The sequence below is a fragment of the Emydura macquarii genome, unplaced genomic scaffold (assembly GCF_026122565.2).
Source record: "Emydura macquarii macquarii isolate MOO-44397 ecotype Brisbane River unplaced genomic scaffold, CSIRO-AGI_Emac_v2 contig_1043, whole genome shotgun sequence".
Taxonomy (NCBI): Eukaryota; Metazoa; Chordata; order Testudines; family Chelidae; genus Emydura; species Emydura macquarii.
The window spans coordinates 15,812,856-15,840,556 of record NW_027131180.1 but is presented as its reverse complement, the minus strand read 5'-3'; the positions used below and the strand labels follow the sequence as shown (position 1 = coordinate 15,840,556).

Sequence of the window (27,701 nt, the reverse complement as noted above, 5' to 3'; positions counted from 1 at the left end):
CTGTTCTGTACTTGAGCCTGAAACCGACCTTTGATCAGTCAGTCATCGAGGTATGGGTAAGCCTCGCCACCTGAGGAAGGCTGATATAACCACCATACACTTCGTAAAAACCCAGGGGGCTGCTGATTGGCCAAAGGGAAGGGCAATGAATTGACAGTGATGCTGACCCACTATAAACCTGAGAAATCTTCTGTGGCCATGGAAAATAGAAATGTGAAAATATGCATCCTTTAAGTCGAGGGCGACATATCAGTCTCCTGGATCCAGGAAGGGAATGATGAAGGCCAGGGAGACCATTCAGAACATTGAGATATCTGTTGAAGTGATGCAGGTCTAGAATGGGCCAGAGGCCCCCTTTGGTTTTTGAGATTAGGAAATACTAGGAGTAAAACCCCTTCACTCTTAAGAAACTTCCTCCACAGCCCCCATATGTAGAAGGGATTGTACCTCCTGGATGAGGAGTTGCTTGTGAGAACAGTCCCCAAAGAGGGACAAGGATGGGGCGGTGGGAGGGAGGGAGGGGTGTGGATAAAAACTGAAGGGTATATCTGACTATCACTATACTCAGGACCCAAGGGTCTGATGTTATGAATGACCATGCTGGGCTGAAGAGCAACAGACCATTTAAAAAGAAAAGGGGAAGAGGGCCAGATCTGAAATGATGACTGGTACAGCACCCTCGGGCACACCTTCGAAAGGCCAGCTTGGGCCTGCCAGATTATCTCTGAGATTCTGACTGGGAGGCTAAGGTGAATGGGAGTGGCTGGCATCACTTATAACCTCTCCCTTTTCTTTTGTAGAACTCCTGCCTTGGAGGCGCCAAGAACCACGGAGGCTGCTGGGGCCTGAAATGCTTCCTTGAAGCAGACAAGAGTGTAAAGGCCTAAGGATTGTAGTGTGGCCTTCAAGTCCTTCTGGCCATGAAATGGCATGTCCGTCTGCTCCAAGAAAAGCATAGGGGAGGTCCTGGATGGACTGTTGGACCTCGTGAGAAAGGCCAAAGGACTGGAGACACGAGCAACGCCTCATGGTGAATGCGGAGGCCATTGGTCTGGCTGCCAAGTTGGCAGCATTCAAACCCACCTAGCAAGAGAGGTCCTAACCACTTTATTACCCTCTTCCAAGAGAGCAGCAAATCCTACCTCGAATCTTAGGGCAGAGAGTCTTTGAACTTAGTCAGGGAGTCCCACAGATTAAAATCATATCTCCACAGAAAAGCTTACTGGTTGGAGACACACAGTTGAAGGCTGTCTGTCAAATAAACCTTTCTTCCGGAAAGATCTAGTTTTTTACAGTCTTTTTGCTTAGGGGTAGCACTGGACTGGCCCTGTCTGTCCCTTTTGCTCACTGCAGACATCACCAGAAACCCTGGGGAGTGATAGGGGTGCGAGTACAGGTATTCGAATCCACTTCCTGGTACATATTTCTTCTCTGCCCTCTTTGATGTGGGGGCAGAGAAGAATAAGTTTGCCGCAGAGCCCTGCCTGGCCCCATCACCGCGTCATTGATGGGCAGGGCTACCTTGGATGGAGCTGCTGCAACCAGGATATCAAAAAGGCTGTACGAAGTCTATCTGATCTCCTCGATTACCAGGCCCAGATTTGCCACAACTTGCTTCAAAAGGTCCTGGTGGGCCCTGACATCATCCTGTGGAAGTAGAGTACTGGGCCTAGGCTGCAGCCTCTGGGAAGGCACCTCTGCCTCCGCCAGAAGCTTCCCCCGTACTGAACTGCTGGGCCTGCCTTTTATACTTCCTCCCCTGGCCCTGGCTCCACCCCCCTGCTTCTGGGTGGCTGGGACTGCAGGGCCAGATTCTGTCCAGTGGGAGCAGAGTGACCCTTCCTCGGGCCCAGGCTCCGAGGAAGGCCACAGTGCCTTGCTACAGACCCCATACCAGGGGGAAACCCCAGGGGTTCCAGTAATGCCACTGCATCGGCCAGTGACCCACTGAAGTCTGGTGACATGTAAGCTGGGTACTGGTTGTGGGCTTTAGGTAGTACGTAAGGCTCCCCTTCATCTCCAAAGAGATGCCATACGGTGCCGGGGACCAGCGGTGTAACAGTAATCAGGATGCTGGGATTAGGGAAAGCTTGCCCCTAGAAAGTGCTAGGAGGCCAAGGACCAAGAAGACACTTGACACTCTTTGTTACATCCTGTTTCCAGGCCCTCAGAGCTGGCAGGTGTCCTACTGGAGTTGGCAGGACCAGCAGAAAAAAAATACAATATAGCAGTGCACAGACAATCCAGGAAGTTTCTGGAGAGTGTTGGGGACAACTTCCTGATGCAAATGCTGAAGGAACCAACTACGGACCATGCTCCTCTTGACCTGCTGCTCACAAATTGGTAGGAGAAGTAGAAGTGGATGGCAACCTGGGCCGCAGTGACCATGAGATCATCAAGTTCAGGATCCTTACAAAAGGAAGAAAAGAGTTCAGACCCTGGACTCCAGAAAAGCAGACTTTGACTCCCCCAGGGAACTGATGGGCAGGTTCCCCTGGGAGGCTAATCTGAGGGGGAGTGAAGTCCAGGACAGCTGACTGTATTATTTTTAAAAACCTCATTGAGGGCACAGGAACAAACCATCCCAATGTACTGAAAGAATAGCAAATATGGCAGGCAACCAGCTTGGCTTAACAGAGAAACCTTCGGTCAGCTTAAACACAAAAAGGAAGCTTACAAGAAGTAGAAGCTTGGACAGATGAGTAGGGAGGAATATAAAAATATTGCTCAAGCATGCAGGAGTGAAATCAGGAAGATGAAAGCCCAATTGGAGTTGCAGCTAACAAGGAACATGAAGGGTAAAAAAAAAGGGTTTCTACCCATATGTTAGCAACAAGAAGGTGATCAGGGAAAGTGTGGGCCCCTTACTGAATGGGGGAGGCAACCTAGTGACTGATGTTGTGGAAAAAGCTGAAGTACTCAATGCTTTTTTTGCCTCTGCCTTCACAGACAAAGTCAGTTCTCAGACTACTGCACTGGGCAGCACAGAATGAGGAGGAGGTGAGCAGCCCTCAGTAGTGAAAGAACAGGTTCAGGACTATTTAGAAAAGCTGGACATACACAAGTCCATGGGGCCAGATGCAGTGCATCTGAGGGTGCTGAAGAAGTTGACTGATCTGATTGCAGAGCCATTGGCCACTATCTTTGAAAACTCGTGGCAATAGCGGAAGGTCCCAAACGATTGGACAAAGGCAAATATACTGCCCAGTTTTAAAGAAGGGAAGGAGGAGGATCCGGGAAACTGCAGACCAGTCAGCCTCACCTCAGTCCCTGGAAAAATCAAGGAGCATGTCCTCAAGGTATCCATTTTGAAACTATTGGAGGAGAGGAAGGTGACCATGGATTCACCAAAGGCAAGTCATGCCTGACCAATCTGACTGACTTCTATGATGAAATGACTGATTCTGTGGATGTGTGGAAAGCAGTGGATGTGATATATTTTGACTTCAGCAAAGTTTTTGATATGGTCTCCCACAGTATTCTTGTCAGCAGATTAAAGAAGTATGGGTTGAATGAATGGACTATAAGGTGGATAGGAAGCTGGCTAGATCGTCCGGCTCAACGAGTAGTGATCAACGACTTGATGTCTAGTTGGCAGCCGCTATCAAGCGGAGTGCCCTAGGGGTCAGTCCTGGGGCTGGTTTTGTTCAACATCTTCATTAATGATCTGGAGGATGGGATGGATTGCATCCTCAGCAAGTTCGTGAATGACACTAAGCTGGGGGGAGTGGTAAATATGCTGGAGGGTAGGGATAGGATATAGAGTGACCTAGACAAATTGGAGGACTGGACCAAAAGAAATGTGATGAGGTTCAACGAGGACAATTGCAGAGTCCTGCACTTAGGACAGAAGAATCCTATGCATTGCTACAATCTGGGGACCGACTGGCTAAGCAGCAGTTTTGCAAAAAAGGACCTGGGGGTTACAGTGGACAAGAAGGATATGAGTCAACAGTGTGCCCTTGTTGACAAGAAGGCTAACGGCATATTGAGCTGCATTAGTAGGAGCACTGCCAGCAGATCAAGGGAAGTGATTATTCTCCTCCATTCGGCACTGGTGAGGCCACATCTGGAGTATTGTGTCCAATTTTGGGCCCCCCACTACAGAAAAGATGTGGACACAGGAGGGCAATGAAAATGATTAGGTGGTTTGGGGACATGACTTATGAGGAGAGGCTGAGGGAACTGGGCTTATTTAGTCTGCAGAAGAGAAGAGTGAAGGGGGATTTGATAGCAGCCTTCAACTACCTGAAGGGGGATTCCAAAGAGGATGGAGCTAGGTTGTTCTCAGTGGTGGCAGATGACAGAACAAGGAGCAGTGGGGGAGGTCTAGGATGGATATTAGGGGGGGAAAAATTTCACTAGGAGGTTGGTGAAGCACTGGAATGGGTTACCTAGGGAGGTGGTGGAATCTCCAATCTTAGAGGTTTTTAAGGCCTGACCTGACAAAGCCCTGACTGGGATGATTTAGTTAGGATTGGTCCAGCTTTGAGCAGGGGGTTGGTCTAGATGACTTCCTGAAGTCCTGTCCAATCCTAATCTTCTATGATTCTAAGATGGTCCCTAGCCACCTGGAAAGCCTCTGGGGTCAAAGGCACTGACAGACCGTTGGCACAGTGGTGGCTTCCTGGTGATGGTGGAGAGTCCCACACCAGACTCAACGCTCTAGACGGAGTCAACGGTGCTGACGTGGGTTCAGGAGCAGAAAAGTGGCCCAGCACAGATCTCAATGAGCGGTCTTCACTCCACCTGTCTCTCTTCTGCACCGGCGAGCACCCTCCCCTGGTGTCCTGCTTCTTGTGCTTCTTCCTTGGCACCATGAATGGTGAGCGGCGCTAGGAAGAGCTCAAAGCTGGTGAATTGCTTCGCACCAATGATGGAGTGCTTGGAACTGAATCAGAGCAGATCAGCTCTGAGACTGATCTGAGGGTGGCTTCAATGAGGATAGCCTTCAGCCTGATGTCCTGGTCCTTTTTAGTGCAGGGTCTGAAGTTCCGACAGATTTGGCACCCATCCTTCATCTGAGTTTCCCCCAAGCATTTTAAGCAGCTGGAGTTCGAGTCACTCATGGGCACAGATTTGCCACAGGAGGCCCAAGACTTGAAGCCCAGGAACCGGAGAAGGCCCGGCCCCTGGGGCGAAAAGTCCTCAATGATAGGAACTATCTACAGACACTAACTATATACACTAACACTACTTGCAAAAGCTATATAAACTAAACTATCAAACTACAAACAAAGATAAGAGTCCAAAACCACTGGGAAGAAGCCTTACAGAGCAAGAAGGGTCATTTCAGCAACCATCATGGGCGGTAAGAAGGAACCAAGAGAGTGTGGGGCTGGTAGCGCCCCTTATACTGGTGCATAAAAGCACAGCTCCAGAGGGCACTAGAGCCAGCCTAACAGATATCACTGAGGAAAAAATCTCCGGCAACGCTGCATGCGGCACGCACACACCTAACGTGGAACGGACATGAGCAAGCTCTCAAAGAAGAATATGTGCAGATAATACATGGACAACTGATTATCACCCCTTGCCATGTAAATCCACCAACACTACTAGCTGCATGCCCACACTGGTCAGTTAATGTTTAAAATAAGCCAGTAACTACCATTCTGGCAAGAAAGCTCTAGTGAAAACAGCTCCACCTCACACCCAACTTGCTACTGAAGAAGAGCTCTGTTTAAGCTTGAAAAGATGTCTGTCTTACCAACAGAAGTTGGTCCAATAAAAGATATTACCTCACATACCTTGTCTTTCTAATATCCTGGGTCCAACATGACTATAACATGGCTTCCCTCAGTTTCCAGCTTCCCTCAGTCAGCCAGAAGGGGTTGCTAAAGAACTACACAAGCAACCTTTTCCCCAAGATGCTGAATGAACTCCCTCTGCAACATTTCCACCACCAGCTCGATGAGGGATTGAGGGTCATTCCAAGTACGCACTGTCATTAAACTACCAGGACAACACCTATAGCATTTGTATTTCTCTCAGACCCTCTCTATTATTTCCTCTCCCTTCTTGGTTTCCTGCTTCCTCCTCTTTCTCTTCTCTGTTGTATGCTTCCCTTCATTTTTACTTCTCCTTCTGTTTGTTTCTTTTCCAGTCCAACCCACCTTCAAAATCACACCTTTGTCATCTTGCATTTAACAAAATCCCACCTATTCTGGTTCAGGCAACAGAGTGAAAATGAAAGTATTAAAGTAAGATTCCTTACTTAGATTGTATGTTCTCAGGGCAGAGACCATCTCTTTGCCTTATGTTTGTACAGTGCCCATCAATAACACTGGGTTGGGGTCTTTAAGTGCTACCACATTACAAATAAATAATATTCAAATGAACTAAATCTCAATGAAAGGGAAGATAAATGGGGCAGCAATAGTTTAGAATAACAGCGTGACCAATCTGGGGACTGTGTAGATAGGCAGTCAGAAAGGAAGGATGAAGAAGCAAGTCAGTTTCGAGAAAAATAGAAAGCAATTTGGAATTGGTATCAAAGATGGATGTGTTTCATTCCCTAATGCTAAATTAAAAAAAAAAAATCTCTTACTGGCATATTTCGATTGAGATGTTCAATTAACAAAATTGAGAAAATTCTAATTCACAGTTCTCTCAGTGAACATAGTTCATCTTGTGCAACGGGACAGTTACAAGTTTAATTTTCTTTCCTTCCCTCAAATGATTATTTTCAAACCTCCCACACACTGGAATATATTTTTAAAAAGCAAGGAATTAGATATAGAGACTATTTTGCACTGGGAAAAAGTATGGTTTCATGATTAAGGCCCCCAGACTGGACTCAGGAGACATGAGATCAATTCCTGACACTGCCATAGACTTCCTGTGCAATGGTGGGCAGATCATTAAACTGCATGCCTCAGTTCCCCATCTGTAAAACATGTTTACTACTGCGCGGTGCTCAGATACTATGGCAATGGTTGCCTGATAAGTAACCAGAGCAATGGTTCTCAACCCACAGCCCAATCAGAACACAGCTGCAGCCCCTGTGACATCCTCAGGGCTATACAAGTAGTGTGTGTGTATATATATATATACATATATCATGTGGATGCAGCCCAACTAACATAGAGCTGCATATCTGGCCCACAATGATAAATAGGCTGAGAACCAGTGAACTAGCGACTCAAGGTGGGTGAGGTAATATCTTTTACTGGATTAACTTCTTTTGGTGAGAGAGTTTTCAAGCTTACACATACCTGAAGAAGAGCTCTGTGTAAGCTCAAAGCTTGTCTCTATCACCAACAGAAGTTGATCCAATAAAAAATATTACTTCACCCACCTTGTTTCTCTACTACTCTATGACCACCACAGCTACCACACCACTGCAGACAACAATCATAAACTACACTCAGACAAAACCCAGTTCTATCTATTCCCAGTTGTTACACAAGTTATGTGGTGTTGAGCAGCTCATTTGAGCTCCATGGCTGAGTTTCCCCACCTCTGTTAAAAATAAAAAGTAGAGAGGCAAATACCCCATAGGGGTCTTGTGAATCATTTCAATGCTTGTATAGTGCTTTAAGACTCCCAGAAAAGTCGTACTACAGCTTGCAAATTAAAGTTTTATTTCTTTCTCTCTCTCAGCATAAGCACCCCCCTCACAGCAGAATCACCGTGGCAGCATTTAATGTATGCAATAGGCCCTGATTTTCAAAGGGTACATCTACACAGGGATGAAGTCTGAACCTCAACACAGGTATTTTTAGCACCTTAGCAGGTGTCTGAGACCTGTAGAAACAGGCTCTGAGACTGGCTGCCCCGGCATGGGGCTTACTGTTCAGCCACAGCCAAGGGGGCTGAGCACCCACAGAGCGGATGAACGTCAAGCGGAGCAGTGGGAAGCCCCTAAACAAGCAGCAGCAGCAGCTCCGCACACGTGCAGGAACCGCACAAGCAACGTTTCTTGCTGCATTTTAAATTCCCCTCCTCCACGAAGGAGAAAGGCCGCCTGGCGCCTTTCCCTAGGCGGGAACCATCGCTCCTGGGACAGCTTGTTCATCTAGCCTTTCTCCCAGGGTCCACGGCTTCGCCTCCCCGCGGCGAAGGGAGGGTACGGCACGGCCGCGACGCAGACCGGGCGCAACCCCCGGTCTCTCCAGCTGGGGAGGGGAGGCGGATGCAGCGGGCAGGTGCCGCGACCCGCCCACGGTTACACGCACGCACCAGCGGCGAAGCCAGGAGCCGCCTCCCCTAGACCCCGCCGCTCCCAAGGCGGTGCCTCGCCGGTCGCCAATGCAGCGACCCTGCCGCCCCCTCGTTATGGGCGGGGGAGGCCTAGGCCTAGGCCAGGCTGCCTGCCCCGGGCTCGCTGGTGGGTCGCAGAGCGGAGACGGGACTGGGAGGGAGAAGGGGCCCCGCCCGCTCTACCTGCCCGTCCCCGGCGAGGCGCGCGCTCCGCTGCATAGCGCCGGGTGACTGACTGACGGCTCGGCCCCGGCCCTCTCTGGCGCGCGCGGGACGCTGTCGGAAGGCTCTAAAGCGCCGCCGTCGGCCGCCTCCCGCCACGTGCTGTCGGGTCTCCGCGCCAAGGGACTGACTGAAACCCCTCCCCCCGCGCACACACCCTTAACGCCCCGCCCACCACGGTTCGGCAAGGGGCGGAGCCGTGCCGTTGGGGGGCGAAGGGGTTGGAACTAAAGGAACAGCCGCGCGGGCGGGCACAGGGTCAGGGGGACAGTCACTGCGGACGGGACCCGTAGCCGGGCGCTCGCGCCGCCGCACAGGGAACGCCTGGGTCCCCGGGAGCGCGGGAATCTTCCCGTGGGAGGCTTGCCCGGCCCGGCCCGGCCCGGCCCGGCCCGGCCCGGCCCTTCGTTGTTAGGGGGTGGGCGAGGTGCATGGTGCACCGCACCTGCTGCCTGGGCTGCTGAGCGGAGGGGGCTCCTTCCCTTGCCCCTTCTTGGCGCGTGGGCTAGCACGGGAGCTGCAGGGATCGAGGGTGCACGTGCAGGCAGGGTGAGCAATGCAAGGGAGCATTTGAAGTGAGCTGGGAATGGTCAGGACATGTCCCATAATTGCTGGAGCCTTTTGTGGTTGGGACGGGAGTTGGGCACAGACGTAGCCGCTGTTGTGGGCTGGGTTTTTTTTGTTTTTAAGAAAGCTACTGAGGCCAAGGAGGTTTCACCTCCAAAGGAAGAAACAGACGGGTAGGAGTCTTTAAACTGGCCTGCTAGCTGGTGAAAATAAGTGAAGTCAATAGGAAGAAGAACGCAATCAGGCGATATGAATTTTGTTTCTGCAGAGCAAAGTGCAGCTCTTTGATGTCCATTACACACATAGGGAGTGTCATACTGAATCGGGTCCCTGGCATGGCTAGTCCAGCATCAGCTCTGCAGTAGGCAGATGTGGGATAACTTGCCCCTCTCCCACATTACTACTCCTAATATCTAGTAGCTAAAGAATTGGTTTAAAACTTGGAACATGAGCTTTAATAGCCTTTCCAAAATGTTTGCCATTAATTGTAACTATAGATGTTCTTGATATAATTGTCCATCAGTCCCTTTTTAAATCTTACCTAATTCTTGGCCTCAAAGACATCCTGTAGCAATGAGTTCCAGAATCTAATTACATACTGTGTGGGAAAGTATATCCCTTTCTTGATTTTGAATTTCCCACTCTTAAACTTAATTGGGTGTTCCTTTGTACAGTACTTGTGTTAGGAGACAGGGAAAACAGATGGTCCTTGTCTACCTTCTCTACTTTATATGCTGCACTTTTATTATATCCCCCTCATGTTTCCCTTTTTTAAGTAAAAAAAAAAACCCAGTCTTTTAAATCTCTCTTCACATGAGGATTTTCCCATGTCTCCAAATGTTCTTTTCACCCTTTTCTGAACTCCCCTCTCTAGAAAATCCTTTTTGAGATGGGATAACTAGTATTGCATACAATACTCAAGATGAGGCCACACTACATTGATTGATATGAAGGCATTATAATATTGTCTCTATTAGTCACTATCCCATTCATTATACATCCTAACATTTTGTTTGCTACTTTTTTTTTTTTTTAACTGGTGCAGCACATTGAGCCAAGAGCCACATTATGCTGTTTGTGGTGATACCTAAGTCCCTTTTTTGAGTTGAGAGAGTTAATCTAGAGCTATGTAAAATGGATAAGATAATTTTTCCCTTCAATGTATATTATTTGCATTTATCAATACTGAATTTAATTTGCTATCATGTTGCCTATTTGCGTAGCTTGTTGATGTCTCTCTGAAGTTCCTCACAGTCCTCTTTGGTCCTGACTAACCTAAAGAACTTTGTGTCACTGCAACTTTTGCACCTCTCTTCTCTCCACTATTTCCAAACCATTGTTTAATACTACAGGGCCTACGCTGGAATCTTGAAGCACCCTGCTGTTAACTTAACGTAAAAAAAGACTAATCCTACTCTTTGCTTTTTGTTTCGTAGGCAATTTTTGATGCATAACAATGCTTTGCCTCTTACCCATGACTGCTTAGCTTCTTTAGTACTCTTTTGTGTAGGTCTTTGTCAAAGGCCTGTTTGGACATCTAAGTAGTCATCTGGTTCTCCTTTATCCACTGCTTTATTGATGTGTTCAAAAAACTGTAAAAGATTAGTGAAACATTATTTTCCTTTGCAGAAACCAAGCTGGTTAGACCATATTATCATACCAGGACCTTCCAGGTGTTTTGTTTATTTTTTAATTCTTGTTTCAAATAATTTGCCAGGTATGTAAATCTTACTGGTCTGTAATTCCCCGGATTACCCCTAGAGCCTTTTTAAAATATAGTTACAACATTTGGTTTAATGGGAGGAATCACGGAAACTGTTAAGATGTTTTAAGATTAAAGTTTAAGTATGAGGGAGATCACACAGACACTGCCAATTTGCAATTTAGTCAGGTTTTTTTAATTAAATGTTGTTTAATTAATTCACTTACCCCCTGAATATTGCCCCCACTCTTTGCAGTTTTACTACCATGATTTCCTATCCCTTAAAAATACTTTTCTCTTTCCTGTGGTATGTGAAAAATGTACACAAACAGGGAAATAAGGCTCTGATCATGTTTGCATCTTGCACAGTTGGCCTCTTATACCTGCATGAAGTCCCACTGATCTACATAGGAACCACATGGCCACAGAGATCTGACCCTGTGAAACAGTTGGTAGGATGGGTCCTTAAGTGTTATCAAATGCACAAAGTAAGCAAGCTGAAATAAATGTTTATTTCTCTTTCATTTCTAGTAATCTCAGATGTTACTTGTAACTATATAATTGATAATATAAAATAGCTTCAAACAGAAATGTGAATGTAAAATTGATTTTGTGCCTTAAAATAAAAGGCAGTCACAAGGTCTGGGTGAAAGTCTGAAAACCCTCTTTTGTTACAAGCACTTAGGTCTAGAACTTTAGCTGGGACCGAGACCTGTAGCAAGGTCCAGCCAAACAGACTTTATTGCAGGATGAAATCCTTGAATGAATAAATAAAAAACGCATTGGTTTTCACTTGGCCAGGGTAATTTTTGAGCAGAGCAACTTGCAACACTGACCTATCTCCCTCAAATAAATTAACTAATTAAGGTAAATATTCAAAGCACTTTGCAGACATTTTCTTTTTCATGTACTTGCATAAGATGCATGACATGGTAGCTGGAAGATTAGAAAAAAATAAGTGGTTTGAAAAAGAAAATCAGAGGTATGTGCTGTTGGAAAAAAGAATTTAGAGTGTCAAGTGTGGCATCACTGTTTTTGCAGGTGAAAGTCTACATTGTAACAAATTATGAATTGTAGTCCAGATCCTCAAAGGTATTTAGGTGCCTAACTCCCATTGAGCCTTGGGTTGAGGGGGCTATGTATTTTGGATTCTATGGTCTGACAATATATTGCAGTATTTTATGATAATAGAACAGATCCGGGCAGTCTGTCCTTGATTTGGCATTATATCTCTACATAGACTCTGTTTTCCATAAAATGTTTTGAAGTTAAAAAACACTAATTGCAAAGTAGGAAGGATGGTCTTGTAGTTAAGGCACTGCAATGGCGTTTAGAAGATCTAAATTCAGCTTGAGTCCCTACCACCAATTTTTTACATGATTTTGGGTAATTCAAGGCCCAACCATGAAAATTATTCTGTGCGGCTGAAGCCCACTCCTAAGTAGCAAAATCTGTTACCGATACCATTAGGAAATGGGTTAACCAGATCAGATTGAAAGAGTACCTATTCTTTTATTAAATTAGATATGCTATATGTAAAAGACAAAGATAGTCTGAAAAGAGAGATTGGGAAGAAAGAATACTAAAATCCCAGAATTGTTACGAAGAATGAGTTGAGAAATATAAAAATAAAGCCACTTCATCAGACAATGCTGCCCACATTTTGGAGGTGTCAGATGCCTCCTGCCTGGTGTTTTCCATAGCCCGTTGCTCTCTCACAGTCATAGATGCTACAGCTATCAATGACTTGTGCAGAGTACACAAGAGGAGGTTAAAATGTTCCTTGCACATGCCCTGCAAGTGCCAGATGCAATCTGGGCCTAAGCGTAATAAAAAAGGCTTGATTTGTGAAATTAAGCAGTGTATAATAATCAATTTGTTCAGATTCCCCTGCATAGGTCCATTTGTAGCAATGGTCAACATTCTTTGCTGCCTCTCATCCCCATTTGTAAAATGGAAATAATAATAATACTTCTGTACCATAAGGGGAGTTGGCAGTGCAGGTCAGAGCTGTTAATACAAAGCACAGAGGTGACTAGTAGGTTTAAAATAAACATTAGAATTGTAGGGGAAAGTCTTTTGTTAAAGATGGTCTTTCAGATTTCCGGCAAAAACCTAAAATTCACTTTTCACCTGTGGGATTTGTTTCCCAAGGTTTTTAAATCATGTTTGCTAATCTCTGAAGATGTTCCTCCTAATCTAGGGTTTCAAGCACTTCAGTGGCCTTGGCCAGGGGCGAGTGCTTAATATACTCACCCCTGTGTCCAGCAACAGTGTGGGTGCCTGGACTTTGGGCATCGCTGCAACCGGAGCCATTTTGGGGGAATTGTTAAAATGTACATAGGGCCTTGTTACCGGCTACGGCTGGGGGAGGGAAGGAACGAGCAGTGTTGCAACAGGCCTGGCAGGGCCCTAAACTTTTGACTGATTGACTCCCTCGGCCAGGGTGCTCTTCCTGGAGCTGAATCTGCCAGCGCAGCGCAGAGAGTAGAAATACTAGCCTTAGCCTGTTAGGGCTTCCCCGCTGCAAAACAAGCCGGCAGGAAGAAACACACCTTTTTCCGTTCCACTGCCTACTAGCCCTTTAAGAGCAGAACCCTCCCCGGAGAGACCTGGAACTTTTGCGACAGCTAGCGATTGTGACGCAATCAGCGGGCGTTCGTTCGTTCGACGGAACGCGTCAGCCAATTCCGGGCCGGCGGGAGGAACGCCTTCTAGGGAGGGGGAGTGAAGCGGCATGGTGGAGTGGGGACTATGGCTCCTGCCACTGCAGCAGCTCCGGTGCAGCCGCCCGAGATCCAGTTCGCGCAGAGACTGGCTGCCAACGAGAAGCGGAGCCGGGATCGGGCGGTGAAGAAGCTGCGTGGCTACATCAGCCTCAGGACCCAGAGCCCGGCGGGTAAAGACATGGGGAGGTGGCGTCACGCGTGTTGCTGGGTGGCGGTGGGGCAAGCACGTGGTGCTGGGGCAGCCCGGGGTGGCCATGGGCAAGGGAGACGAGTAGCGGGAGCAGTGACAGCGTGGGCTTAGGAGGAGACGCACATGAGTGGGGTACGGGCAAGGGAGGGCATAGCTGAGGCAAGCACATGGTGCTACGGAAGGTATCGACATCAGTGAATGGGGTGGGGAGTAGGGCAGGCATACGGGGTTGGCAAAGGCTCTGGTAGCAGACGGCTGAGGGAGAGTGGCGTAAGGGAAAGGAAGTGGGGAGTCAGAATGTGTGAGAGACATGTGGAGGAGTTGTTGGGAGACTCTGAGGATGATACGGGTTTGGCACGTGGTGTGTGGTGCAGCACGGCCAATATCAGGAGAGCGATTAAGGGATGCTGGTGCTCAGATGGGAGTGGAGTGTCTTTGAACCCTCGCACTGCCACCTTTTCTGGGGATTAGTGTGCCCAGTGATCTTATTGTATATTATTTTTACAACAGGAAGCATTCTTCCTTAAATATAGTTTTACAAAGGTGGAGGGAATGATTAGCAACTCTTGAGAGCATAGAGACTTCAAGTATTGTTACATGGACAACTAAATTTCCACAGTGCATATGTACAGTGTGTGCACTTACATTTCTTATGGTTTTAGAAATATTACTGGCTCCAGTGATACTCCCCATTTTAAACATAGAATATCACTGGAACCAGTAACATCTCTATAATCGGAATGGGGTTTTTTAAGCCTGCTCGTTGAACTCTCAACATTCTGAAACAGCATGTAACCCAGCTATGATGGCCCAGATGGATAGTGTAGTGATTTGTGGAAAAAAGTTTTATCATTCAAAGTTATCGTGATCATTGAGTGGTGAAACTGTTCTAGCTGATATTCAGGAAGGATGTCAGGAATTTTGGGAAGATCTGTGGGATTTCTTTGGTGGGTTTTGCCTGACCAGTTTGCATCCATCCCTGCTTTACCCCCTTTCTACACACCATATAACCTGTATGTAAGAGACAAGGAGAGTAATTGAAAAACATTAAAGGTGTTAAAGTGAACCACTGTTACTGCACTAAACCACATAGAAACCCTCCATAGTCTTGCAAATTGCACTGAAGGGATCCAACATTTTGTACTATTGATATCTACACTATGTGTATATTTTATCTTGTATTGGAAATTATTCTTGTTTCTTGTCTATTTGAATAATCAAGTGTATGGCCAACCTTGTTTCACTGTGACTAATTCCATATTTCAGTCTGATGTTCCAAAGTTGGCAAACGGCAGCCCCATCATGACTTGCTGTTGTTCTGAAATAGATCAAGGAGTAGAGTTAACAATTCTCTTTGGGGCCCGTTCTGTACAAAACAGTTCACTGGGGAGTGCAGGAGGATTTGGCCGCTGGTGGTAGGAGATTAAGTGGGATTTCTTATCACAAAGGGGAAAGTTCCCACTCGCCTCATCCTGGTCCTCCAGATTCTCAAAGCACTCATCTTAAAGCCTTTCTGCGTTCTTGCTTCTCCTGCAGACAGATATGCAATATCCTTTGCCTATTTTAATGACAAATCTAGCACCCTTCTGCCTTTGTGGGCCATTTGCCTACCTGCCTCTCTTGAGTTAAGTGTGCAGTGTGCACCAAATTGCACAATAGTGGGTTTTGATGCATCTCATGCACTGTACCACGGTATGCACATAATCCATTGGAGAGGCTGCTAGGCAACAAATGCTGTTAGGCCTAGCACAATCAGGTGGGATCTGAATTGTTGCCGAGTGGCTATCGGGATGAGGGACATTGCAGGATAGAAGCAGAATGAAGGGTGGGTGAATGTTGGCCAGAGTCAGCTAGATGATTGCACAGAAATTGAGACAAAACCAAGTTTTTAATATAAACAGGATGCTAGGGTTCCCCAACAACACCAGGACTTATCTTCATTTGTCTTATACTAAGGACAACTAAAACAAAAAATCACTTGCATCTGTATGATTGGCGAGCTTATTTCTGTGTAAAATCCTGCCAGAGGGAACGTCTCAGCTCACAAATTACACATCCTAGTTGGATGACTGAGGAAGTATTAAGTGACAACATGTTTAAATTTTACATCTGACTGAGGCCTAGTCTACTCTTAAAAATTAGATCCATCTAGCTATGTCAGCTGTGAACAGCTTCGCACCCTGAATGCCATAGGTATGCTGATCTAATCCCTGATGTAAATGCGGCTAAGTGAGCAAAATAATTCTTCTGTTGACATAGCTACTGCCTCACAGAGAGGTGGATCAACTACATCAACAGAAAATCCTCTTCCATCGATGTCAGAAGCATCTACATTACGGTGCTACAGCAGCACAGGTGCAGCTCCATAACCATACCACCGTAGTGTAGACCTACCCTGAGATGAATAGGTATAATTCATAGCTGTTACATATTTTCTTCCCGCCAATTCAATAGGGTCTATACTACAATTATACATGGAAGCACCCATTTACAATATGACTCTGTACCAAACCTTTTAGAAAATGTCTTGGTAAAGCTAGTGTGGGCAGAATCCAGTCCCATCAATGTTAGCAATACCAGGCCATGTTATAACAAGATTGGTGCACAGCCATATTGTAACTGCATGCCTTAATATACACCTACAATTATAGTGGAAGGAGGGACTTTGAGGTCCTCTTTCCACTTCATTAACCATTTTGGGGGCTGGTTTGATCTCATAGTGTAAACTAAGCATGTTCTCACTCTGTCCAGGACTTCAGCACAATCCAAGGAGAGGATTATGGGCTTGCATACACATCAAGATTAAACACTATATGTTGGGTGACGACCATGGTCTGTCCTCTAGCCAGGTGGCTATGTAGATGAGCATTTAACTCTCCACTGGGTCACATTTGAAAGGATTTCATTGCAACTGGAAGAGCCAAAACCTTTTTCTTTTTTTTTTTTTATTGTTTTAAATGAAAGCTTAAATTGTGCAGAAACCTGAAATGTGAGCCCTTGAATCCATTGTATGCGTGGAAATTCAGTGTGTGCAGAATACCAGGGCTTGTGCTAATATAATTACAAAATACTTAGATAAACATCAGCACCTCATTTCTTAATTTGGATTATTTAGGTTTTTTCCATGCTTTCTTTTTAAACCTTGCCTTCAGTATTGGGTGACTGAAGAGTTTTAAAGGGAGAGAAAGGAACTTTCTGTGGTACTCCTTCCTAGAGATCCGCAATCTATTAGAGCTTGTCTAGACTAGGAAAACTTGCACCAGTATAACTGAAGTGTTATGCTAACACAAGCCCCTCGTGCAGATACGCTTGACCAAATGTGACTTACCTTGGTGACTTGCTGAAGGCAAGTTGCCTGGGTGCATTCTGTCTACACTGCAGGTTTGCAGCTACCCCAATGCAACCTCCTTCCACACTGTAGAAGGGCTGTTTCTGAGGTGTAGCTAACAATCTGTTTGTACCTACACTAACTGAAACACTGCCCATCGACTGCAAGATACCTATAACCTAATGCAGGCCTGTTATTATACACACTATGATCACTAATATAGAGGGTTCAATTTTGATATACACATAAAGTGATGATACCTTAATAATCCACCTGTGGGAAAAGAGCATGAGGAATTGACAGTGTTGCATTCTAAAAGTTATCCTTGTGAAATTAAAAAAAAAAAAATGTTTTAAAAGTCTTACCTCCTTACCCATGGAAAATTCCCCTTGGCCCTTTTAATGTGTAACAACTGACATAATCTGTGACAGGCTTTATTATGGAGGCATCAGTCTTGACTCCATAGTTAAGGTTGAATGTACACTCACATCTCCTCCTTTCTGCTATACCATTGTAAATTGTTGAGTATAGTGTACTTAAAATAATGTAAAGCAGAACAGAACCAGGCTCGGTATCCATATTAAAAAACATCACCTGTCAAGCAGCGAAGCTTGTGTTTCAGGGAAGCTGCCAAAAACCTGAAACTGTTATTTTGTGATTCACACATAACCCATAACAGGTTATCTATGTAAAACTCCAAATAACAATTCTTAATTTATATATGGCCATTTTTTAATTTTCAGAAGGTTGATTGGTCTAGCTTGAAGTGTACTAAAGATACATTGGCTAGATAGTCAGACCTCATTTACAGCTGCTAGGGAACTATTTAATTTTGTCAAGATTTTGGAGGAGGAGATCCTGCTGAGAGAGTTCCATAAATCGCTCATGTAGTTATATACCAGCTAAAAGGCCAGGGCCAGCCCTAGATCAAATGGTGTGCTTCCGTTTCCCCTCCATTTGTTAAACTTTTTTCCAGAAAGTCTGGAAGGTTCCACAAGATTCTACAAAGGTCCAGAGCATTTTAAGAGATTAGCAAAAAAATGAATCCACATACGGAACACCTGAAACATTTTATTTCAAATATATTTTCCCTTTTGTCGCTAACAACAAAAACAGCACCATGAGTCCGGCGCCTCCCAAGCCCAGCACCCCAGGCAGTCACCTGCCCCTAAATCCAGCCGTGTAAAAGGCAATCTTATAGTCACAAAACACCACCTTTTTGCAACATTTATTTGGATGGCTAAAGCTGGCGCAGCTTTAAAATATTAATATTGAGCATGGTCTCCTTTGGTTACAATTTATGATCTGAGCCTGACATTTTTTAAGACTCGCATGTAGCATTTTGCATGTTTTCCTCATCCACTTCTACTTTCTATATTTGGAACTTAAGCATAATGTTGGTTGATCAGGCTGAAATTTGTTTTTGATGTTTGACATGGTACAGTAGTGATAGGGATTCTCAGCTAGCACTCAGGATTTATCACCATAAGACTTTATCTTAAAGCTCAGTATCATCCTGCTATACTTAAAAGCTCTGACCACTATTTTTAGCAATAATAGATATCCTAAAATATGTAGGTGTTCAAACGGGCTCTACTGATACTTACTAGTTTATTTTCTTCTCAGAGGTCCACATGCGATAACTTGGAATTGAGTGTAAGACCACAGCACAAATTCTAGTCAAAATTAGAGACTCTTGAATTTTTAGTACTATCAGAAGGACACTGCACAATTAGAATAAAGAGGTAGTACTGTACCTCAAGTTTAATTCATGACTAAAATATTTTCATTATACTTGTTTGTGCAGCTTGATTTAATAAAAAAGGGAATATGCCATACTTTGCTGATAACTAGAGGAACAGTCCTTGTTCATGGAGATGCCTAAATGGGAAGGGAATGCTACTTCAATGTATCAAATTAAAAAGAGAACAGTGCAGTGTGTTTTAAATCAGAAAGAAAAAAAGGGGAGCTGTGCAAGTTCAGGAAAAGAAACATTTTGTTCTAATATAAACGCTTTTCAGTGTGGTGCGTGGGGTTTCTATTGGTAAGGGGTCAACTCTCAGTACAGTCTAAAGAACTTAATTACTATCTCTTGTTTGGGACTGAGTCGTGCTCAAAAATATTAAATGCGATTCAGTCACATCTCCAGTTGATTTGCATTCTAACATCGGTTTCCCCCATCCACAGCTGCTGACCACTGAGAAGTCAGTTCAATGATTGAACCACATTTTAAAATAAGATTCCAAAACACAGACCCATTCTGAATGTATAGATTGGGAATTTGTGCTTCTGAGTGCAGTGATAGCCACTTATTCTCCCTAGTTTGTACTTGGCCTTTCTCCTTCCCTCTCATCCTTTCCAGGCAAAATTAAATATGATGCCCTCACTAAAAATAACACTGGGACTTGGCACTAAAAGAAAATATACCATAGGGAACAATACTGTACTAGCAGGGGGATGGCTCAGAATGACCTAACAGGTTTTTCCCATCTGTGACTTCTTCAAAATCCTTGTTATTGTACTGTATACTTAAAGTGAGACAAGTTGCAGACTTAGACACTGTATCACTGCATTAACCAAATTTTTTCATTAGCAAAACAGTTATATTAGTGTCAGTTCCATTCAAAATAGGGAAAGAAAGGTTTGCCCAAAAGGAAAGATGGTAACTTAAAGGGTGACAGAGGGAGAGGGGGAAATGGAAACTCTGTTTTTAAGCATTTGGTGGAAGTGGCTTTTTCCAGATGCATAATTTTTTGGTTTTTTTTTTTTTTTTTTAACATCTAGGTGGCTTCAGCCAAGAAGAATTTTTAAAAATATGGAAAGGACTATTTTACTGTATGTGGATGCAGGATAAACCTCTGCTACAGGTACGTCATCCAGTGTTTCTTGTGTATATAATGGATATTCTTCTAGAATGCACCATGAAGACATAGTTTCCTTTCATTTTGGATAGCAAAACTTACCCCATTAGGACTCCCCTTTTTTTGCCATCTTTCATTCACAAAGATAAGTTAGAATTAAGTGCATGTGGGAGAGTTAATTGTAATTGGCAGTCCTTCATTAAAAGGAGGCACCTGTAGATTTACTTGAATGGGAGTGTGATTGAGCTTGGAGTTTTCAGCTGTTTATTCCAGAGAAATGGAAAACCTTTTCCTTCAAATAATTTTACTATGTATATGTACCTGCTGAAATTTGTTGGTTTGAGTATGATTACCACAGTTACCTCCGTGAACAAAGCAGGAATCCTTTAACTACAGCATATCCTGGCCTGTGATTTAACCCAGCTTGAAAGTTTTGATTTGCTTTTTTTCCCCATCAGTCTACAGAGGAAAATCCTTTTCTTTGTCACGGGGATTTGGACAATCTTTGTTTCTGTTGCCATGTGGCTTCAACAATAACTTTTTGCAAGTGTTTTCAGTCTGTACTGTTACAGTTTCTATCCTGGGGAGTAGGAAACTTTACAGTCTGTCATCCACATTTGGAATTTTGGATGACTCTAGCATAGTTCCTCGTCTTTTTTTTTTAAGGTAGTTTGGGATGGGGAAGAAACTAAAGGTTAATAATTCTGTTAAGGTAGCTGATCTTCGGTGATATATTTTTTTCATTGTCCTCTCAAGTCTCTGAAGCTGATTTTGTGTAGTCTTAGTTGTCCAAATCTAATTTTTTAGTGTGACAACTTTGGCTGGGAAGTTTGGATAACTTTCTCCTTTACCTTCAGTTCTAACTGGGCTGTGTGGTGCTCCATCCAGTGCCAGCTTTCTTCCCTTATATTGTCTGCAGATTCTTTTGTTACTTGAGCGCCTTTTTGTGCTCAGCACCATGCAAGCATAGATGTTGGTTCCTGATCTGAAAATCACTCCAAATCATAGTAACTTCACTCCTTGCAACAATTTAAACCTCCATTTGCACAGCCAATATTCATTTTGTAAAGAATACAAAGTATGCTGCCTATAACTGAGGACTACATATAATCAATGCTTATAAGGTTTTATACAGATTTGTAAAGTCAAATGTGTGCATTTATTCTCTTGATAATCTAGTTTTGTCTGCTGCTGGAAGGCAGTTGTTTTGTAGACCTGTCAAGATGAACAGACCCTTAATATCCTTGAGTCTTCTCTTATGTCTAATCCATAGTAACAGAAGTGCAACCGCAGCACAACAATGGCAGTTAAAAGAATATTTTCACGCTCTGGGGATGTTTTGTCATATCCATACCTACATGAGAGTCTGGGTGTGGAAGCATGGGATCTTCTATCTGCCAACTCTAGTTTCATACATTTTTTAGTATAAAGTTCATTTAAAAGTTTAGATTAACCAGTGTTGTTTCGCCACAGATGGGAAGTAGGCTAAGCTCTGGAACAAGGTGCTAACTATTTTATTTTATATTTTTAAGGAGGAACTAGCAAGTACTATCTCCCAACTTATCCATGTCATTCAGAATATGGAGGCTCGTAAGTTTACTATTTCATTTTGTTTTCTCTAGTTTTTCTCCAAAGTGCCTTTATATTTTGGGACTTTTAGCCAGTTGTCACGGAGTCCAGAACAGAGACAGGCAAGGTTTTTTGTTGTTGTTCTTTTCCAGCTGTTATCCAACACTTGTCTGTGATTGCAGTGTATGATGCGAATCTCTGTCACATGTACAGAATCCAATCAGTTCTTATTTCTATCAGGATTTGTCTTGTTAAAGTTTGTTTGCAATATGGTAACCAATGTGTGGAGAAGCATGAAAAAAATAAAGTTGGAAAAGTGGTCTCTCTAGGCTGCTTTCAGTAACATAAAATAATATTGGTATTGAACATGCAGATTCATTCACTGGTTTTATTCTGTTGCAGAGCACCTGTTCATTCAAACCTTTTGGCAAACCATGAACCGTGAATGGAATGGGATAGACAGACTGCGCCTTGATAAATACTACATGGTAATGTTAACTTTTTTTAGGGTGGTTTTTTTTGGGAGGTGGAGGAGCTGGTATATATATTTTGCATGGACAAAGCATGGTGATGATGCTGTACTGGAGAGTTGCTATCTCTTCGTATGTGTTTGCGTACTTTATAACAAAAGGCATTTAGCTAGTTTCAGGACCCACAGTGCAAAGTGTATTTGTTTATAGGCCTTTAATTAGATGGCATAGCAGGTCTAGAAGTCATTACATTATTTTTATGTAAGTGTCCAATCCCGCACATGCTTATTATGCATTTGCTGAGCTTTACACACCCACTGGGTATTCTTCATTGACTTCAGTAGGAATACTCCTGGGGATAAAGTTAAGCATGTGCATAAGTGTTTGTAATGATGTCCAGATGGCATGTTAATGGATACCTCATCATAATTAATATTTAAATAAAAGTAAGGCTACTTTTTTTTTTTTTTCTGGAAGGTGCCATTTAAAAACAAAAAAAAGTTACTATGTATTAGTTAAGCTTACCACAGGGAACTAGATGCTTAAGTATAGAAAATACTGTGTTAAAACTAAGTGTTGCAGTGAGGTAAATTAATTTTTAAAGGCATATTCTAAGTGTAAAATATCTATTAATGGAAATACACAGTGAAATCAGGTTAGTGTTTTAGCCTTCCAATTTTTATTTTTATTCCTTAAAAAAGGAAGCTAAATGCAAAAACTTGCATTACTGCATTTTATGGTTGAGAAGTTAACTACAAATTGAGAGTGTCAAAAATTTAAGGCCCATAGAAGTTAATTTAATATGGCTGTTACATATGTAGTTTTCCTGACTCTTAATTAAATCTACAAACAACAGGGCAAACTAAAGTTACTATGAAGTCATTAACATTATCAATTTGGTTTGAAGTTATTAAATTGGGATTTTTGTAAATGGGGGGCGGGGAGAATGAACCTTAACTGCTTTGGAAGATTTGGAGGGGAAGTGGAATGGAGGGGCTGGGGGGGATGGTGGTCTCAGTATTTTGTTTGGCTTAGAGTGTAATAACAGCAAATAGTGATGCTGTTGGAACTTCAGATCACACACTGCCTGTACCCCTTCTCCCTGTAATGGAGAGACTTCTCATGTATTCATGAAAGAAGCCTTTCCAGTAAACTTTGCTGGGCCAGAAAAAACTCAACTGCCCATGTGACTGTCAGAGTAGCTATTTTATTGACTCTCGTGATTCGAAAACTGTAGTGTCATATAACAAATCTTCTGCTTTATAGCTAATCCGCATGGTTTTGAGACAGTCCTTTGAGATTCTGAAAAGGAATGGATGGGATGAAAGGTAAATAAACTGCTAGATGTAATTGTACAATAAAGAAGTTACAGAGTTTGTTCATCTCATAAATATTTTAATTGAATGTGCCTTCTCCCTCTCTAGATGGCTTTTTTAGTAATTGGCTCTTTTTGTTCTGCTTATGCCTTTTATCTATCACATCACTTGAACTATCTAGTTAATAAATAGATTAAAGTCTACGTTTTTATTAAGTTAAACATCCATTGTAGTTGATAACGCTCACATTTGCCTAAGCAGTTAGTCTAAACATGCATTCTGCAATAAAGCTTTTGTGAAAAACTATATGGATATCAGTGCACAAACTGAATGCAGGGACTTTTAGCATGATAGCATAACAGGTCTTGCATTCAGTGGTCCCTGTGTATACTGGTGGTGTCAGGCTTTTTGGCATTGCAACCAGGAGAACTGGCAGTGGAATTTTAGAAATATGTATGCTGGATAATGAAGTCATAGCGCAGAAAATCTGGAAAAGGGCAATCTTGTTAACCATGTTTTAGGAATTTCATCCTACTTGTCAGGAGTGACAATTTCTTGATAAAACAGCTTATAGCAGCTTTCCACTGTAAACTGACTTCTCTGTCCAGTATGTCCTGTTTCGTCTGAATGGTCTTGTATATTTTCAGCAAGCTGTCAGCAAGCAAGGTAGTTCTAACTTCCATGCTGTGTCTAGACCTCTGACTTCAGTCTGCTGATTGGCCTGCTCTTAGAGTGATGTTAACTTTCAAAACTAGTACTTCTAATTATTAGTTAAAAAAGAGGTAAGGCTGCCCAGTGGTGCCTCATGCTCTTCCAGAATGTCTAGTGCACTTTATTTATTTCTTTGAAAACCGGGAAATGGAGAGGGTTAAAGTAATGGAAACGTAAACCTCTGAAAACAGGAAATACAAAAGATACATGCCATCCTTACCATGCGCCTTTAACTCTGTCTTCTTTGAGCAATATCTGAACATGCCAATAACACACACACTAACCTTACAGATGCTACAGAGTATATGAGCACTGTAGGATAGAATCTGACATCTTCGCTAACGCAAAACTCAGATTTAGGTCAGGTGTAGTAAACAGGAGCTACCTACACTGAGCCTATTCCACACAAACCACCCCAGACTTGCTAAATGTTACACTCTTTTCACCCTTGCCCAAAGACATTGCCTTCACTTCACCCCTCACTCTGCCCTGGTGACTATCACATAGGGACCAGATTGCTGGCCATCCTGACGGCAAGATCTTTGTGCACTTCTGCTGATACAGTCTACAGAACTCAGGTGCTGAAATGAGAAATATTTGACCCTTCAAGGGACATACGCACCTATTCTCATATCACAATCGCAGCTCTGCTGGACCGCTCCAAGTAATCCCTCCACTCTTTGGTACAGCTGCGCATAATTCGGTGAACTCAGCTGAAGTGCATGCACATAAATGCTGGAAGTTCAAATCTGTGGAACACAGCAAAAACAGTGCCACATTCCTTTAGTTCTCCTTATCTATGTATTGTGGCATCATGCTGCTGAATCCTTCACAGTAATATAGCTAGCTCCAGGGCACAGAGTTAAGGTTACATTGTAGGTATGGTGTGTACTGTAACTTCGTATTTCCTAGTTTTCAGAGAAATAAGTGCACTTGGCATTCTGGGATAGCATGAGGTGCCACTAGGTAACCTTAACTCTGTTAACAGAAGTGTCTGGGCGCTCAGTTGGGATTGGGGGAAGTTATGTTTCAGTATCCCCATGGACCACAACACAGCTCTCCTCCCTCCACTGCTTCTGGCTTGTTGGCAATAATTATTCCCGCCACAGAATGCACTGGCTGCATGTTAGTCCCTGCTCTGCCCCTGCATCATTTCCTCATCTCCCCTCTTTTCCTGCCCAGCACAGCCCCATTCTCCCTTCTCCCCACGTAGAGCCAGGTGTTGGCATGGGACTTGCAGATGGAGGTGCCGTGGAGAGGATGCAGAAACAGAGCAGGGGCTAGTGTGGATTCAGTAGGGTGGTTGGTTTTTTATTTATTTATTTATTTATTTATTGAAGGGAGGGACAGACAAGGATAGAGATGTGGGCAAGTATGGGGGAGGGGGACACGAAGATAAGTCCCTTGTACATCCCCAGTGCACAGCTCTCACCCCCAAACTCCTCTGCTCTGACCTGCCCTTCTCCTATAGGAGCAGAGGGAATGGTGAGCCAGGAACCCCTTCCCCACTGCTGGGGGCAGCATGGGGAAGCTGGGGATTTCTGGGTTCTTTCTCTAGTCGGGGAGCAGTGAAGGGCAGGGGAGCTCTGAGGGCCCCCTTTCGGGTCGGTGGCACTGCCATAGGGAGGAGTGATGTGCAGTAGGAGCTATTTGTGGGGGAGGGTAGAGGTGACGCCACTCATGTCACTAGAGGGAAACATGACCCACTTCCCCCCTTCCCACTCCACTTGTGGTTAAAGTACTTTTGTGGAAACCCAGTCCTCTAGTCTCAGCCTCTAGTCATCAAACTGGATTTTCAAAAACAGTGTTGGAATGATCCCTGGCACTGATAAGGGTCATTGTCCCCTCCATGGGCTGTGCTCTGGCACAGCGAAAAGAGGCAGTGCCGTTACCCTGCACCCTCCCCACCCCTCATGCTCTCTGCACTGCTCCAGCGCGCCCCTCGCTGCTACAATGACATTTTTCTCCTCCCCCCGTAACCCCCACCACTGCATCAGACAAGGTATAAGAATCTGGAAATGTCATGGGCAGTTCATGTTAGGGGTGCTGTGTATAAGGACCATATCACCCAGGGACTTGCTTTCCTTTGATCATATTCACTCCTACTGTTCAGGATGTTTACAGAACCTCAACTGCTTCCTAGAGCCTGTCATTTGATTAATTAATGCTAATTTCTTTGACGGTACATATACAATCAGTCTGTATGTGGATTTCAGAGCACTTCAAATTCTCTCTTAAACCAGAAATTTTGGTCTCAGAGGGAAGAAACTTCCGAGAGGAACCCATATTTAGGACCAGGAGCATGCACGACGCACATTCTCTGACAGCTGCCAAGGACAGGGCTTGAACACCTAGTGCCTGGGTGTTGCTGAGGTTCAATAACCACAGAAGGTCTCCTCAAGCCATGCAGTTATCCTGACAGCAGGCTTCCTGGAAACCCTTTTGCTTTTAACAGGCCCTACTTTTGTTGGGCATATGCATTTCTCTTTGCCTCAAACTACCAATGATCCAGCCCCAAGTTCCTAACCCAGCCCTAAATAATTTCTTCAGTATAACACCCCCAAAGGGGCAATGGATGCTAGACACTAGATAAGATAAATTCTGAGCAGCTGAGATCAGTTTGGAGAGGACTAGAGCCATAGCTTGAGCCCCAGGTGTGTGGAAAAAAAGTTAGAAGAGCCAGACTGTTTTGTAAAATGCTGGGTTTTTTTAGGGGGAGTTGTATCTTTGGAACCCTGGGCACGGATGACCCCAAATTTAGACCCTCACCACCATGAGGCATAGTAAATTTCAAGGCATTCTGAGTCAGCCTATGGATTTTTGAACATTTAGAATATCTTTTAAACGGTAAGAGAGACTAAACCTTAACTATAACAGAGTTGCCACTCCACTATAATCACTGGTGTCAGCAACTTTCCTTACTGCTGGCAAACAACATTCGGACTTCACAAAACTCTGAAAATAACAATTTTTACTGCTTAAAAAAATTATGACTGGATTCTGAATATTTTCTTCATTTCTGACAAGTGTCAAAAAGCCACTTTTTAGCAGTTGGTGAAATATGAAGTATTATGACTGGACACTGTTCTTAGAGCAAACTAAATGCAAGCATTTAAATGTATGTATCTGCTTGCTTTTTTTCAGTCTGATCGAGCCATTTCTGCATCTGTTAATGAAGGAGGTTATGCACCCAGAGAGTAATGCTCCCAATGGGATAAAATTCCATTTTATTGACATCTATTTGGAAGAACTGGCTAAAGCTGGAGCCAAGGAGGTAAAAAAACCCATATTGTAATACTCTTTGTGATTAATTATTGCTGTATTAAACAACTATCTTTTATCAGTGTTTTAAGTATAACTCATATTAACACTGAAGAAATTGTTCAAATCCTCTTTACTTACTGTTTATGCTGCTACATTTTGCATTTCTCTCGGCTTGGACAAGGAACGTACATTGGTCACTTTCCAATTCTTGCGCTCTATTACAAATGCTCCAAGTTTAGGTTGCAAATATAATGAAAGAATCTATTTTTGATTCTGACACTCCTTCCCCCCCCCCCCTTTTTTTTTAAGGAAAAGAAAACCCAAATGCCGTTTCTCTTGAGATTTTTTTTATTTTATTTTATTTTCATCACTTTTCTTTTATAAACATTCACTTTGTGCCTGTACTTGACCCTTGCATCACATATGTTGTAGAGGTTCAGAAATCTAATTTTAAAACTGTCTTCAATCACTTGGGCAATACTGGCTTTGGAATGTGCATTTTGATAGACTGTACCATAAAAAACAAGTTGCACTTTTTGCCAGGTATCAACAATATCTTAATTAGGT

The 27,701-nt window shown here is 43.7% G+C and overlaps 2 protein-coding genes across 8 annotated transcripts in view; one reads left to right on the top strand and one right to left on the bottom strand.

Annotated features, from left to right (window-relative positions):
• HSF2BP (heat shock transcription factor 2 binding protein) overlaps nt 1-13,002 on the bottom strand; it is a 167,086-nt gene extending 154,084 nt beyond the window's left edge. For 5 of the 6 annotated variants that reach the window (XM_067545322.1, XM_067545319.1, XM_067545317.1 and 2 more), the window contains exon 1: nt 8,389-8,805. In XM_067545322.1, coding sequence (XP_067401423.1) covers nt 8,389-8,424 — 36 coding nt within the window. In that variant the 5' untranslated portion in view covers nt 8,425-8,805. Of the gene's footprint in view, nt 1-8,388; nt 8,806-10,466; nt 10,587-12,952 lie in introns of those variants that run through there. The other variant, XM_067545321.1, reaches the window with a different exon arrangement.
• A 190-nt stretch (nt 13,003-13,192) lies between these two features.
• RRP1B (ribosomal RNA processing 1B) overlaps nt 13,193-27,701 on the top strand; it is a 37,725-nt gene continuing 23,216 nt past the window's right edge. For both annotated transcript variants that reach the window (XM_067545174.1, XM_067545175.1), the window contains exons 1-6: nt 13,193-13,595; nt 19,728-19,810; nt 21,337-21,394; nt 21,776-21,861; nt 23,110-23,171; nt 27,015-27,144. In XM_067545174.1, the coding sequence (XP_067401275.1) occupies nt 13,451-13,595; nt 19,728-19,810; nt 21,337-21,394; nt 21,776-21,861; nt 23,110-23,171; nt 27,015-27,144 (564 nt within the window). In that variant the 5' untranslated portion in view covers nt 13,193-13,450. The remainder of the gene's footprint in view (nt 13,596-19,727; nt 19,811-21,336; nt 21,395-21,775; nt 21,862-23,109; nt 23,172-27,014; nt 27,145-27,701) is intronic.